We start from the raw sequence: 15,883 nt of genomic DNA on the forward strand, positions 1-15,883 counted from the left end.
ACACGAGTAAATTCTGGGTCCCACCCATTGTTAATTCTCTTTCAATTGGTCTGGAGGGCTGCCTGGACAGGGGCATTTTTAAAATTCGCAGTAACCAAGACAAAACTACTTGCCCAGAGACTGTCGAAGGAGGCTCCGGCTGATCAGGACATAAAGTTTACATTCCTTTCCCCACTGAACCTGTCCCCTGGCCCACAGCAGCCAACTTTCGGGCAAACGGAAAAGATCTGCAAGCGTGCGCACACACGTGTATGCACACCTCACCCAAACACCGGCGTGCGGTCGCAGGGGGAGCGCCCCGCCCCACGCGGACCCGGCGCCCGGCGCTCCGGTCCTCTGCTGGATGCAGCCCCGCCCCCCGCGCGCGCGCCCGCCCCGCTCCCCCCCCCCGCGCGCGCCCGCCCCGCCCCGCGCGCGCCCTGCCTTCCGCAAACCCGACGCCCGGCGCTCCCGTTTGCAGCTGGATGCAGCCCCACCCCGCGCCGCCGCCGTCCTCTCGCGAGGAAATCTCGGCGCCGGAAGTGCCTGGAGAGCATTGCGCGGCGGGGGGGGGCAGGAGGCAGGTGGGGCGAGCTGGCCGGCGGGAAGGACTCTCGCAGGTGTCGCCGTGGCCGGGGTCCCCGCGGGGGGCCAGCTGGCCGGGGGCTACTGCCGGTCTCCGACTGGGGTGTCTTTGCAGGGCCGCCCCCATGTTGCGTTTTCCGACCTGTTTCCCGTCGTTCCGGGTGGTGGGAGAGAAGCAGCTGCCCCAGGAGATCATCTTCCTGGTCTGGTCGCCCAAGCGGGATCTCATCGCTTTGGCCAACACAGCGGGCGAGGTAAGTGAGCCGGCGGGGAGCCCGCCTGGGCGGGCTCTGCCCGCGGTGGGCCCGAGAACACGGAGCCTGACCCTGCTCGTGCGGGCCACAGCCTGCCCGAGCCTCAGTTTCCCCTTCTGCGGACATGGCTGACCACCTGTCTACCCGCCCCTGCCTCCCAGGACAGCTGTGAAAGAGAAAGTGTAGAGGAACATATATACGAAACATAATTTATCTGCCCGTTTGGGGTATTTTATGGCTTAAGCAACAGTTTTCACACAACTTAACGCAATCACACAATCCTGCATTTCCAGGTATCCTTCGTTCATTTTTATTTGTCTTTTTTTTTTTTTTTTTTTTTTTTGTCTTTTTTGTGACCGGTAAGGGGATCTCAACCCTTGGCTTGGTGTCGTCCGCACCGCGCCCAGCCAGTGAGCGCACCGGCCATTCCTATATAGGATCCGAACCTGCGGCGGGATCGCCGCTGCGCTCCCAAGCGCTGTACTCTCCCGAGTGCGCCACGGGGCGGCCCTTTATTTGTCTTTTTAAAAGTCCAGTATGTGCCACTCATGAGTTAGACATAGTGGTGGACCCACAGACCCTGCCCAAAGTTTGCTGACAATTTAGTAGCAGAAGAAAGATGAATTGTCATACTTCAGCTGCACACGTGCATGCATGAAGCTGCCACATAAGATGATTAAGGATCTACGTTCTGTTGTCCAACCCTGGGTTGGATGGCCACTTTCCATTAAAAATATTTTAAGTTGAAAGAGGAAGTGATGCTTCACTGGTTTCCGGACAGAATGTGCATGACTGTTGTCAGTTAGCATTTCCAGTTCACATTATGTTATGCTCGTCAAGGATGACCTGATTATACCCAGCTTCCTACTGAGAGTTCTTTTTATCTGGCAGCCATTTTGTAAGGAGACCTTCACTTGTGTGTCTTTCTTCCTTTGGCAGTTCTCCTAGTGGTCTAGTTAGAGTTGTGTTTTGTGCAGCCAAGTTTGGAGAGTAGGTGGTAAAGAAATCTTAGCAGCCTGCAAAACTGTACCACTTGTTGTGTGCCATGACCCCGTCCGTCACCAGGGTATTGATGTCTAGTTTCTTAGGGTGCTCCGTGAAATCTTCTGGACTCTCTCCTTTGCCAGTGTTCTTTGGAACTCTGTCATGGCTTTGTCAGTGCAGATAGTCCATCCATCCATGGCAGTAGGAGGGAAGATCGAGACTATGGGCATCAGTGCAATCAGATGGATAGGTGTGATAGTGGACACCGTTGCTTCCATTTTCTCAGTGAAGGAAAAAGCAAGGACGTTGTCTCATAGTTAGGATGGGAAGAAAATACTGGAATTTTGAGGAGAAAGAAAATGTATGAAAAAGCTGAGAATGCAGATGGACGAGGGAAACCTAATAGGATTGCCAGTCACTATTAAGAGCCACACAGGGTTAGTGGTGTCATAGTTTGAGGGAATCTAGTGAGTGTGGTTGTGCGTCTCTTCTTTCTGTTTGGTTGTGTGGTGAAGGCGCGGCTGGGTTTAAACAGGATTGTTGTTTTGCAAGTATGACAAAGCAAGAGAGATGTAAGAGTGTTGAAGTTATGTGCAAGGGGAGTGATGGTAATGATGAACCTTGGAGTCTAACCTGATGCAGGAGGTAAGTGAGGGCATGTGTGGGGTGGGGGACAATGAATAGGTGGTAGAATCAATGGATTGTATGCCCTGGTGAGGGTGAAAAATTGGAGCTGGGTCTTAGTAGAGGTGAGCTGGAAAGATAGAAGCAGTGAATGGAAAGTGAGAAGTTTGAAGCTGAGAGTATGGCAGCATTGCAGGTTTTGGTAATGACCAAGCCAAGGGTGTGACCCTGGGAGTGGCTGAGATGAGGGAGGAGATGTGGTTATTGGAGGAGAGGTAGTTGAGAATGGAAAAGCCCGGACATCGTAGCTCTTGAAATCACCAGGAGTGACAATGAGTAGTGTTGGAAGGCATGAGCAAGCCAGGAGTCCAAATGTTCAGTGAATGAAGGGCATGGTCTAGGGATCTGTTGGTGACTGCAATTAAGAGGGATAGCTGGGTGGTATGGTCTTGGTTGCATGTGATTCAAAGTGAGCGGATCATCCAGAAATGGCATCGAGCATCAAGGCAACACCTACTTCATCTCCTAGTCTGTTAGTGGTAGTACGGGGGAGTACAAGACGGCCACCACCTGAGGATGCTGCAGGGAAGCAGCATCCTCAGGTGAGAGGCACGGTTCAGAGAAAAGAATGAAGATACAGGGGATCATGATGTCATCTGAAGATGATCTCAGAGGACACAGAGGGAGAGTTTCAGGAGTAAGGAATGGTGGAGATGATTTCAGAAAGAGAGGGTCAAGCCCAGGAGATGAGTGCTTCCTTAGGAGGCCTGGGTTCCCTGTGGTGACCAACCTGTCCAGGAGTGAAGGGCCCTCTGAGCTGTGAGATAAGACAGGGAGGGGTGGTGAGGCTGTGAGTGTGGGGACAGAGGAGGTGGAGAGGGCTCTTTTCAGGACACATGCAGTTCTGAGGCCTCTTCCTTATTTTTGATGGTTGTATAGAAGCTGGAGTATGGACAAACTTATTTTTGAAGCACAAGGAACCTCTGGGGCATCACTTTGACCCTCAAAGGTGGGAATTTACTGGTGTGGAAATGGAAATTTAGAATGATTGGTGCTTTAAGAAAAAAGATCCATGGCTAATAAGTGACAGGACTGAAATTAGATGCCAAGTTGTCTGATTCCAAGTTTAGTGGTGTTTGACTTATTACATCTACCTTTCTAGTGTTGGTTGTGTTTTTAATTTTTTTTGTTGTCTTCTTGGAAATCCTTCTTATTCCTTTCTAAAAGGTAAGTCTTGTTGATATAAAAGATAGGAAAATGTATAGGAAACAAGGTTAAATTAGACCTTCCTGTTTCACCCATTTCTTTCAAGATGCTTATGTGTATTCAGACACTGTTGTCTTCCTCTGTTCTTCTGATAGCTGAATATTATACTCAAGAAATGATAATTTTTAAACATTTTGTAGTGGGAATCTAGATTTGTTTTATTTTTGGAAATGGATTTTTAATTTTCTGCCATTATATCTGTTTTGTCTTAGGTTTTACTTCATCGACTTGCAAGTTTTCATCGAGTTTGGAGTTTTCCACCAAATGAAAATACAGGAAAGGAGGTGACCTGTCTGGCTTGGAGGCCAGATGGCAAACGTAATAATAATATTATAGCAAATATATTTTTATTTTCATAAAGAGTATTATGTAAAGAAAGCCTATTTTCGGAAAGAATTTATTATTCTTAGTATGCTTTAGAATTATAAATGCTAGTTTGGGAACTTTTTTTTAGAATGCTTTAAAATTTTTTTATAGAAACTGGCAAAGATCTCTCTTGCGTGAAATCTGGCTTTCCGGCAAAGATAGCTCTGAAGTGAAATCTGATGGAATATACAAAATACTTTGGTTTTGTTCTTTCCATTGTCATCTTTTCCTGTACCATTTGGCCCAAGCACCACCTGCCACTCACCAGTCAGTTCAATTCCATCATGGCCTTTTTCTCTCAAAAATGTATTAGCACTCAATGTGTGTCTCATAAATATTCTCTCCATGCATGTATGTTGCCTCTCCTGGGGGACTATGAGCTCTCACCTCATTCCTTCGATTTCTGTATGATCTTTCTCCTACTGGTGCCCTTTATGTGGTAGCTCATTATGGCTCTAAATGACTGAACTCTCTTCTTCCATGTGTTGTTTTTATAATAACAGTTGTTATTTGAGCTTTTGTACACAAGCAGTCAGTACAGTAAAATGCTGAAAATCATATAGTTTTAAAGTTCACTTATATCATTGGTGCTTTAAGAAAAAAGCAAATTGTTTTTCTAAAATGATATGTACTTCTCATTGCTTATTTTTTTCTAGATAAATATAAATGAGTGCTTAAAAATTCCCTGAGATAGTGATTTCTATATTGATAAACACTTTTCCAACATTTCCTGATAAAATATGTACATGGAGAGATTGGTATGTTTATGTACAGTTTTATCAAAAGAAGTTTGCTTAATGCATGCTATTTTGTTATGTGGTTTTTTTCTTTTTTTCTTTTTTTGGCTCACTTGTCAGTGTGGATAGATTTACCACATCAATGTTAAATGGCTGCTAATTCACTGTATTTATATATTGCAGTTTACTAAATCCATCCCCTTTTGGGTAGACATTTAGTTTCCAGTTTTTGGCTTTTATAAGTAATGTTGTATAAACATGCTGAACACTGGGAAAAACTTTGTGTGATTAGCTCCTTAGATTAATTCACAGAAGGAGAATTTCCAGGAATGCTTTTAAAATACTATGCTCATTCTGTAAACATTTGTCTGAGAATATGGGGGACTTCAAAAAGTTTGTGGAAAAATGGAACTAAAAAAATAAAAAATAGGCATTATTTCTCAACATATGCTCCATCAAGTTCAAAACACTTTTATAAGCAATAATACCAGCTATTTAGTCCATCCCTAAAGAATTGAGTGTCCTAGGAATTTAATCATGTCAATGCAGTCTTTTTTACATTATTAACTGAAGAAAAATGGGTAACCTTTAAAGATATTTTAAGATTAGGAAACAAAAAGAAGTCAGAAGAAGCCAAATCAGGACTGTGAGGTGAATACTGAATGATTTCCTATCAAATTCTCACAAAATTGCCCTTGCTTGAAGAGAGGAATGAGCAGGAGCATTGTTGTGGTGGAGAAGGACTCTGTTGAAGATTTTCCAGGCATTTTTTGCTAAAGCTTTGGCTAACTTTCAACACACACTCTCCTAATAAGCAGATGTTATCATTCTTTGACCCTCCAGAAAGTCAACAAGCAAAATGCCTTGAGCGACCCAAAACCATAACCTTTGCTCTTGACTGTCCTCTTTTGATTTGACTGGACCACTTCCATCTCTTGGTAGCCATGGCTTTGATTGTGCTTTGTTTTCAGGATTGTACTGGTAAAGCCGTGTTTCATCTCGGGTTACAGTTCTTCAAGGAAATGCTTCAGGATCTTGATCCTACTTTTTAAAAATTTCGCTTGAAAGCTCTGCTCTTCTCTGCTCTGGGCACCCAAGTGGAAAGTTTGCTCAACTGTAATTTTTTAGTTAGAGTTGTGTAAGCTGAACCAATGGAGATGTCTGTGGTGTTGTCTGTTGTTTCTACTGTTAATCGTCAGTCCTCCTCACTTAGGGCACAAACAAGTTTAATTTTTTCTTGCAAATAGACGTGGATGATCTGCCACTGCGAGCTTCATCTTCAGCATCATTTTGTCTCTTCTGAAGCGAGTTATCCGATTGTAAACTGCTGATTTCTTTGGGGCATTTTCTCCACAAACTTTTTGTAAAGCATCAGGGATTTCACCATTCTTCCACCCAAGCTTCACCACAAGTTTGAAGTTTGTTCTTGCTTCAGTTTTAACAGAATTCATGTTGCTCTGAATGGGGTTCTTTTCATAATGATGCCTTATCCTTCTTAGTGCCTCAAACTAGATCCTGTTCACACATGTTATATGACAAATTAGTACGAGTTTATTTTGGTGCAAGAAGACTTTGCAAGCCATTCGTAATTTTTTTAATAATATGCATTTTCCATGAATTTTTTGAAGACCCTCTTGGACATGTAGAATATGTGTAAAATTAGAGGACTTTCATAAGTAGCACCTTGAGATCTTGCATTATTCACCTAAAACACAGGATCTCAAAGATAAATCATGAAAGTTGGTGTGTGTTAAAATGTACTTAAATAGAGGTGTTTATCATTAAAAAAATATGTCTCATGTTTTTGGACAGTTAACTATATTTTTGTTAGATAATGATCATTTCAAGGTCATTTTAAATTGTTTTTGAGAAAGGCTGGCTAGGATTGCATCACCTCCAACAGATTTGGATGTAGTGGTATGCAGTGAAACTCATTACCCTCTTTCTATGTTAGGAAGATGTTATGGTTAATGACTTCTGTAGAGAAACTATGCTAAATAATTCAGCCAGATCAAAGGAAGAAGATTCATCAATATTTGATGGCCTTGTTTCTCATTATGGGTTAGAAACATAAAAGGGAAATAAAAAGACTTCTAAGAACAAAGCAGATAGAATCACTTACCTTTTACACATGTTTATGGGACAGTATGTCTTAGTGATAAGATATAATTGTTTATTAGTTGAGACCCATTCTGTATTTTCTGTTTGACAGCAGGGTTTCAGTCTAGAGACTTTGATGTGTAAGATGTTAAGTATGAGGTACTTTAAAAACTTTGTGAAAGATTTGTATTAGCTTTTAACGATTTTTTTCATGAACTGTTTGAAGTACCCTCATATAATACTTGAGAAAGTAGATTGCTCAAGAAGTACAAGCACTTGAAAATAAACTTAGAGGTGGACTTATGGGTACAAAACTATGCTATCTACCCTAAGTGAATCATTGTGCAGTATATGCATGTACTGAAATAACATACTTTACCCCACAAGTGTGTACAAGTAAATGTTAAAATATTTTTTAATTGAAAAGAAAAGCAAAAGCTTAGATAATAATGTAACTGTATGCAAAGATCTCTTTAGTTTTTAAAGTATTACTTAAAGGAAGGATTTTTTTTTTTTTCTATTTTATTTTATTTTATTATTTTTTTTTTTTTAATTTTATTTTGTCGATATACATTGTGGCTGATTATTGCTCCCCATCACCAAAACCTCCCTCCCTTCTCCCTCCCCCCTCCCCCCCAACAATGTCCTTTCTGTTTGCTTGTCGTATCAACTTCAAATAATTGTAGTTGTTATATCTTCTTCCCCCCCCCCCCGGTTTGTGTGTGTGTGTGTGTGTGTGTGTGTGAATTTATATATTAATTTTTAGCTCCCACCAATAAGTGAGAACATGTGGTATTTCTCTTTCTGTGCCTGACTTGTTTCACTTAATATAATTCTCTCAAGGTCCATCCATGTTGTTGCAAATGGCAGTATTTCATTCGTTTTTATAGCTGAGTAGTATTCCATTGTGTAGATGTACCACATTTTCCGTATCCACTCATCCGATGATGGGCATTTGGGCTGGTTCCAACTCTTGGCTATTGTAAAGAGTGCTGCGATAAACATTGGGAAACAGGTATACCTTCGACTTGATGATTTCCATTCCTCTGGGTATATTCCCAACAGTGGGATAGCTGGGTCGTATGGTAGATCTATCTGCAATTGTTTGAGGAACCTCCATACCATTTTCCATAGAGGCTGCACCATTTTGCAGTCCCACCAACAATGTATGAGAGTTCCTTTTTCTCCGCAGCCTCGCCAGCATTTATCGTTCATAGTCTTTTGGATTTTAGCCATCCTAACTGGGGTTAGATGGTATCTCAATGTGGTTTAAAGGAAGGATTTTTAGGTCAAATAATTTCTATGAGTAAGATGTATTTAAAATAGTAAGACTGGGCAATAAGTGAAATGCCCATTTATTTTTCTTGAATGTTACACCAATTCTGACAATTTTTTTTTATCTCGTTTTAGTTTTGGCCTTTGCTCTTGCTGATACCAAGAAAATTGTTTTGTGTGATGTAGAAAAACCTGAAAGCTTGCACTCTTTTTCTGTGGAAGCTCCTGTTTCTTGTATGCATTGGATGGAAGTGACTGTAGAAAGCAGGTAATCAAAAAAGAAAAACTCCAGTAGTCACAAAAAGGCATTCATGAAATTTTCATTTTTCAAAATGGAAACTTAGAGGTATCTGAGTGTTGAGTAGGTATACATTACATTTAAACGTTGATGTAGATTTTCAAGTTCAAATTTTTTAATGCTTTGTTACTTTTTTATTTTTTTTCCTTTTGGAAAAAATCCGTTTTCTTGTTGGAGCAATAATGCCTGAATGGCCAAGATTTTTCTTAAACTTTTAGAAGTTTACATCAATGATTTATACTTTCAAGTAATATTAATTAAAATTATTGATTAGCATATTGAGGTTCTGTTTTCTGTTTCACCATCTGAAGCTTTGTTTTTTGTCTTAGTGAATATTCTTAGGCTATGAAAAGTGCTAAATGGAGCATTCTGTTCTGATGCTGAAGGGGTTTTTCAATGTCCGTGGTCCCGATAGTTTTCTTGTTTCATGAAAACAATTTTGCCTTAGTCTGTGTAGTCAAGCAATACAGCAATACACCAGGCTTGCAGTAAAGACGACCCAAGGGATCAATGGGTTTGGCTAATACTAGGGAAAAAATTGGTTTTTTGCGGGGCGGGGGGGCGGGGGATGTGATAATTTTCTTTCCGTTAGCATTTTCTTCCTAATTAATTTTCACTACATTAATATCAAGTGAATTTATAAATCCTGAATATTACAAGTAATATTTTTACTTTCCTAAGGGGAGCTGAAAGAATTGGATACCAAGGATGTAGACTGGGGTTAAACCGTAGATAAACCAGAGTGATTGTAGAGGGTCAGAGAACAGAGTCTATCATGGAATTCCTATCCCAGCTCATTTACCTGCTGAGCGTATTCCCTACTTATTGTTATTTCTGCTAACAGTTCAGAAATGTTATGTGGAGATTCTGTGCTCTCTCAGGACAGCGACTTACTATTAAAAAAAAAAAAAAGAACTTGTGAAGTCACCACTTTTTCACTTGCTTGCTCATTTATTTCCAATCTTATTTAAAGGTAGAATTGAGAAAGAAAAGGTGATAAATAAAGCTATTACAATATGCATGGTGTAGTCCCTTATACCTGCTGGGCTGTCAAAACTCCAGGTGTACAGCCAGTAATTATGTGGTACAATAATTTCAGTGTTCTTTAAAATTGCTCTTAGTACTCATATGTTTAGTGTGAGTTTTTAGATGAAAGTTAAGAAATCATAAATTCTCAGTCAGTATCTAAATACTGAATGCATATGAATACATTTCATATGCTGAGAAAATTGTTTATTAATATTCAACTAACTGTAAAGAGAGTAGGGTTTTTTTGTTGTTGTTTATTTGTTTTTGCAAAAATAACAAAGACCTGCTTTTCTATTTCTCGATGATTGTTGTAGTAACTGCTTTACAGTGGTACTATATTTGTGTCATCTGTTTACTTGGTAATGTTATAAAATTCAGCATCTATTGAAAAAATTAAAATTTTGAATGGAAAGAGAAGTAAAATCTTTGGTGTTTTTATGGTGCTTGTTTTTTTTTCTTTGTTTTTTTTCTTCTTCCTTTTTAGTGTTCTGACATCCTTTTATAATGCTGAGGATGAATCAAATCTTCTCTTACCTAAACTACCTACATTGCCAAAAAAGTAAGTATCAGAGTTTTCTTTCTTTGGAATTAATCTTACAGATTTCTCTTTGCTCAACTTTTAACACTAGGACAATTTTCTCACGTGTTTTTAAAAATATATTTTTATTAAGAGTGTTTTTATCCTAATCTCTGTTTTTCTCTAGTTATAGCAACACCTCAAAAATATTTAGGTAAGATTTGCCTTTTTTATTTTCAAGTAAGATAATTTATCATTATTTGAAAAATATAGTTGAAAGATGATCCAATTTATTTTTATATTTTAGTGAAGAAAATTCTGATGAAATTATTAAGCTCTTGGGAGATGTCAGGTAAATCTTGCAAATATATTAAATAAGTCTAATTTCTTAAAGTTGATATTTCATGTTTGAAGCATTTTTCAGAAGTTTCAAGAGCAAGTCCTTTGTTGTATTTTTTATGGTTGATATTAATACCTCCAAACAATATACAGTGTTAGTATCTATTGTTTTTATTGTATGGTCTTTTATTTTGTCAAGTTTTTGTAATATTATAATGTACTTTTGTTTATTTTAATAAGGAGTAAAAGGAGTAGAAATACTAGAGTTTCTAAAATTTAAACTTCAATATCCAGGTTTTTTAAGCTCACGTAATATATTTAGCATCATAGCAATGATAAGACTGATGGCACTTTGTATTACCTGGAAAAAGGATTGCTTTGTTATTGAAAGTATAAATACAATTGTTGTTTATATAATGTATTCTTAATTTATTGTAAACTGATTTTTTTTTAGTCTAGAGGAAATTTATGTCATTCTTTTGAAAAAACATGATTTCGATGTGATTGAATATTGAGTATAAGTAGATTTGTTTTTCCATTTCTCCCTGCGGGGGAGCTTTAGCATGTAGATTATATGAGAGCGGTAACAATTTATATCTTAGTTTAAGAATGCAGTCATCTCTCAGCTCGTTGCCTTATTTTGAATTAGGCTTAATATTCTTGTCCTTGGAGGAAGCTCTGGATTTATTGAGCTTTATGCTTACGGAATGTTCAAAATAGCTCGAGTCACGGGGGTAAGTTTTTCTTTAAAATTTTCTATATCGTGTCTCTACAGAAAAAGAATAAAACACTCTTTTTTTTTTAGTTTCAATTATTGGAATTATTCGTTCTTAAATGTACAGAGAAAAAAAATTAAATGTACAGAGGATAATTTTCTTACTAAGATAAAATAATAGTGATACAATGTCATAAAGATTAGGGGCTATTGGTGGAATTAATCAGTTTTTTTTTCTAACAGGATAGTATGATACAGTTGATTTTGATTTAATGTTTTTCTTGTCTGCGATGGAAAAGAGCTACAATTTGTGACTGGAATGTAAAGAATGTCATCAGAAGTGACCTTACGCTTAGTACTGAGCCTGCCATAGTTCCTAAGTCTCTGTCTCCTCCATAGCATTTTCATCTCATGCTACCATTCTCTAAAGGGGTAGAAAATATTATAGGCTCTGTGGAATATGTTGGTTTTCTAGCACTTGATTTGGGACCCTTGATGGTGGAGGTGGGGAGGGGTGTGGGAACCAGCTGTTTTTGTGTCCTTGCAACTAGGATGGGCAGACACCTGCCTTCATCTGCTGCATTCATGCGGCAAGAGCCAAGAGTATGTGTTTCTCCTTTTTAAAGCTTTGTGTTGATTTTTGCTTCCTATATTGTCAACAGATGCAACCTAGCAGTAGTACTAAATATACTGGGGGGGGGATTTGACTATTTTACAGGTTGCTGGTACTTGTCTTGCATTATGTTTATCAAGTGATTTGAAATCATTGTCAGTGGTCACAGAAGTTTCTACCAGTGGTGCTTCAGAAGTTTCATACTTTCAGGTGAGTATTGGAACTTGATAGCAGAAGAGAGTAAATACATACTTTACAGGTTTTATAGACTTTTATTGTCCCTATCTCCCTGTGTTCTAATGGTCATCAAAACAAAACAGATCTACTTGGAGTTTATAAATCTTATATATTGAATGTTATTATAGTGAATACCATATTATTTTCCCCATGCTCCAATATAGTTTTCATAAATACAGTGTTTTGGTGGTCTATTAGTAACCATATTAGTTGGTTGCTCTACCAGTTCAACTTTGTGCCAAGTATTTTCTTAGTACTCTATCCCTAATAATAATAATAAAGGAATGTTTTTTCATTGTTTAATATGTGCCAAGTACTGAGTGCTTCAAAATAGTTAATTTGAGTTCTCACAACAACCTAATAGGCAGGTAATATTATTATCTCTATTTTATTGTAAGTACATGGTCACACAGAGAAACTGTGCAGAACTTCTTGATTTCACAGAATTGGAAAGTAATGCTAGACAGTGTGATTCCAGGGTCTTTGCTTTTAACCGTCATGTTGCCTCTTGTGTAGAATGATCACTTAATATTGTGAGAAGCCTTTTTTATTGTGTGCTGGTTGTATTGTAGATTGAGGAACCTGTTTGGGCTCCTGTAGATTGTTTAGGTCATAGCCTTCCCTTGCCAAGAAATCTTCCCAAAATTCTCATCTTATATATCCCAGCCACTTAACCTAAGTACGTGTGAACTCTCAAACAAAAGTAGAGCAAAGCAGATGCAAGATGCTGTGTATATGATGACTTCCAACAGTCTCTTGTACTCAGAGTATCAGAGAACTCTGGACTTAAGATTCACTGTAATGGTGGTTCCCATTTGCTCTTCATCTTAAGGTTCTATGAAACTATGATCATGAGGATTGCAATTGGACTATACTAAAATGATTCACTATTTCTGTGACATTTGTAATAGATTTTTTTTTTTCAATGATAACTTTGAGATATAACCCACATGCCATTGATAGACATTTTCCTTGTATTTATCAATAGCCTTTAATCCCTTCGAATTTTTACTTCCTTTAAATTTTTACATGTATTTGTGATCATTTTTTAATTTCCTCGTAATAGTGTTACTAAATAGGTTATTACATTTATTCTAGCTACATAGAAAGGATTGGTGACCCAGGGAGTGATCTCTGCACAGTTAGGCACAGGTTAGGAAATCTTAAGGTTGAATCTGTTAGTCTCTGAACAGTGTCATGTTCAAAAGAGGCAGAATTCTGACATAGTCTTTCTGTTCGATAGTTAGGCCTAGACTCTTCTCTAAATTATAGGATTTTTTTTTTTAAGCTGGGCAGGACTGATTATCTTTAAAGAAGCAAGTGTATCTGTGACTCACTTTATTCTTTTGATTTTACAGCTTGAAACCAATCTATTGTACTCGTTCTTACCTGAAGTAACTCGGATGGCCAGAAAATTTACTCACATTTCAGCTCTTTTACAGGTATTTATTTACAGCTTGTTTTATGTGAATATTTACTATAAGCTTCTAAAGTTTTATAAATAAAAACTTCAGAATTTTGTTTTATAACGCTGTCTGTTTTTATAATGTGCATTAAAGGAAGAAAAGGAAATTTAATTGAGAATCTGCTCCCACCCAACCTATTTACCACCTCCAAAAGAAAACAATTATGTAAATTTTTTAAAATCCCATAAATAAAATACCATTTTCATTTATTGCAAATAAAGTATTGTAGAAAAACAGTTCATATGAGTTAGCTTTTGTTCATAATAAACCCACCCCAAATTAGCTCACAATTCTTTTGGTCAGTGGTTTGGGATAGGCTTAGCCAGGAGGTTCTGAGGATGTTGGCCAGGTTTAGCTAATCTTGACTAGGTTTGATCATACAAGCTGGTATGTGTCCCTTGGCTATAGTGGCTTTGTCTCTGCCCCACACCCCCCATCCTTTAGCAATCCAGCTCAGGCTTGTCCACGTGTTGGAGACAGGGGTGTCAAGAGTGCAAATGGAAGCGTGCAGAGACTTAAGACCTTGGACTCAACAGTGTTGCTTTTGCTGCGTCTGTTTGTCAAAGTGAGAAACAAAGCCAGCCCAGATTCAGGGGTTGGAGGAATTGACTCTGCATCTAGATGGAGAAACTGCAAAGATTTGTGGCCATTTTTTTCCTTCTACCAGAGTCATTAATTTTACTTGATGTCATTTGTTTCTAAAGATCAGTATCTTTTAAGGATCCTGTTTGAAAATTAAATACCTCACCAAACCAGTATTTTGACAGTGTACAGAAAACATATCTTATATAAAAAGCTTGAGGATATTTGTTTTACCAGATAAAAGCTTAATTTAATGTTTTATTGTAAAGGTCTAAGAATCATTGAATGTTTTGTAGTTAAGTGATTACCAGATGTTAGCTATGGTCTTCTCTTTTCTCAGGCTTAACTGAGTTAAAAGAATGATTGAAAGTAAATTGTGGATTTCTTTGAGACACTTGACCATAAGAAACACATAATATTTAGTTAGCATGTTGGCTAAATATTTTTTACTGTTTTACTATTTTTTTCTATTTGCTAATAGTATATAAGTTTGTCACTAACATGTATGTGTGAAGCATGGGAAGAAATTCTGATGCAGATGGATTCTCGCCTCACCAAGTTTGTACAGGTAATATAACTTAAATTTCCTATGAGAGAAACTACAGGGAGTTTGAAAGAATACTTAATGTCTGTATTTGCTTTATGAGGTACATGAGAAAAATTGGTATGATTTGTCCGAGGCTGAAATCATGATTTCTTTTAAATGGCTTGGTCTAACCTCAAACTGTTTTCTTAGAGAGATTTGCAAAAAGTGTTCTCTTCCCATTGGACAGTTTAGGTGGGGACAGGATTGTGAAGTAGAGCAGGTGGGGAATAAGGGCAGGTCTTGGAGTAGCTGACTGGTTGTTTTCCAGTCACTGATATTTGGATGATCAATTTAAATATGGATTTGAGGGAAGTTGAGGCAAAAAAAGGGATTCATGTTCATATAATTTTGAATAAATATGCTTATAATTTAAAAATTATATATCACAGTTTTTTTCATTTTCTCTAGGAAAAAAACACAACTACATCAGTTCAAGATGAATTCATGCACTTGCTGTTGTGGGGGAAAGCAAGGTGATAAACTTAGATTAGGTGTTCTTGCCTTTCCTTCTTTCCTTCTTTTTTTGCAGTTATTATTTATTCTAAAAGTTTTGTTCATGGTACAAAAAAAAAAAATTTCTGTTACAGAAGAACCAAAAAAAAATTTACAAATATCTTTCTAGGCTTTCCTATGCACTTATTTTTTTCCCTACATAGTTGTTATCATTTTGTGTGTACATATTTAAATGTATAAAAGTGCTTATGTTTTTGTGTAGCCAAACCATTCTTTTCCTTTATGGTATCTGCTTTTGCTGTTATTCTTAAAAAAACCTTTTCCCGTCTTAAGAATATTCAATGATTGATCTATATTTTCTTCTAGAGCTTTTTTGTGGTTTATGTTTTATTCCATTTACATGTTCTAGATGTGATTTATTTGGTTATATGCTGTGGAAGACTAACTTCTCTTTTCCGTAAATATTTAGATAATTGCCCAATATGATTATTGAGTGTTATATCTTCTCTGTACTTTGTGCAGTGCTGGTTTATTTTACTTATTTCTTTTAAAAGATGACTGGTAAGGGGATCTTAACCTTTGACTTGGTGTTGTCAGCACCATGCTTTCCCAAGCGAGCTAACCGGCCATCCCTATATAGGGATCCGAACCTGTGGCCTTGGTGTTATCAACACCACACTCTCCCAAGTGAGCCATGGGCATTTTGGCTGGCCCTATACAGTGTATCTCAGATATACTTCAGTCTGTTTCTAGACTTTATTGTTTCCTGTTTTCTCTGTCTGTTCCTTTGTGAGTACAAAAACGTCTTAATTTTTGTTGTGCTATTTTTTTTTTGTTTACTTTGTTTCAAAATTTTGTTTCTGCTTTGAAATTTAAAA

The 15,883-nt window shown here is 37.9% G+C and overlaps 1 protein-coding gene across 3 annotated transcripts in view; it reads left to right on the forward strand.

Moving 5' to 3' along the window:
- ANAPC4 (anaphase promoting complex subunit 4) overlaps positions 1-15,883 on the forward strand; it is a 42,190-nt gene that overhangs the window by 6,972 nt on the left and 19,335 nt on the right. For 2 of the 3 annotated variants that reach the window (XM_063108027.1, XM_063108029.1), the window contains exons 1-11: positions 557-818; positions 3,905-4,010; positions 8,306-8,438; positions 9,982-10,056; positions 10,202-10,228; positions 10,322-10,366; positions 11,003-11,087; positions 11,787-11,891; positions 13,277-13,360; positions 14,448-14,534; positions 14,961-15,025. In XM_063108027.1, coding sequence (XP_062964097.1) covers positions 690-818; positions 3,905-4,010; positions 8,306-8,438; positions 9,982-10,056; positions 10,202-10,228; positions 10,322-10,366; positions 11,003-11,087; positions 11,787-11,891; positions 13,277-13,360; positions 14,448-14,534; positions 14,961-15,025 — 941 coding nt within the window. In that variant the 5' untranslated portion in view covers positions 557-689. Of the gene's footprint in view, positions 1-556; positions 819-3,904; positions 4,011-8,305; positions 8,439-9,981; positions 10,057-10,201; positions 10,229-10,321; positions 10,367-11,002; positions 11,088-11,786; positions 11,892-13,276; positions 13,361-14,447; positions 14,535-14,960; positions 15,026-15,883 lie in introns of those variants that run through there. The other variant, XM_063108028.1, reaches the window with a different exon arrangement.

This window comes from Cynocephalus volans, chromosome 9 (genome assembly GCF_027409185.1).
Source record: "Cynocephalus volans isolate mCynVol1 chromosome 9, mCynVol1.pri, whole genome shotgun sequence".
Lineage (NCBI taxonomy): Eukaryota > Metazoa > Chordata > Mammalia > Dermoptera > Cynocephalidae > Cynocephalus > Cynocephalus volans.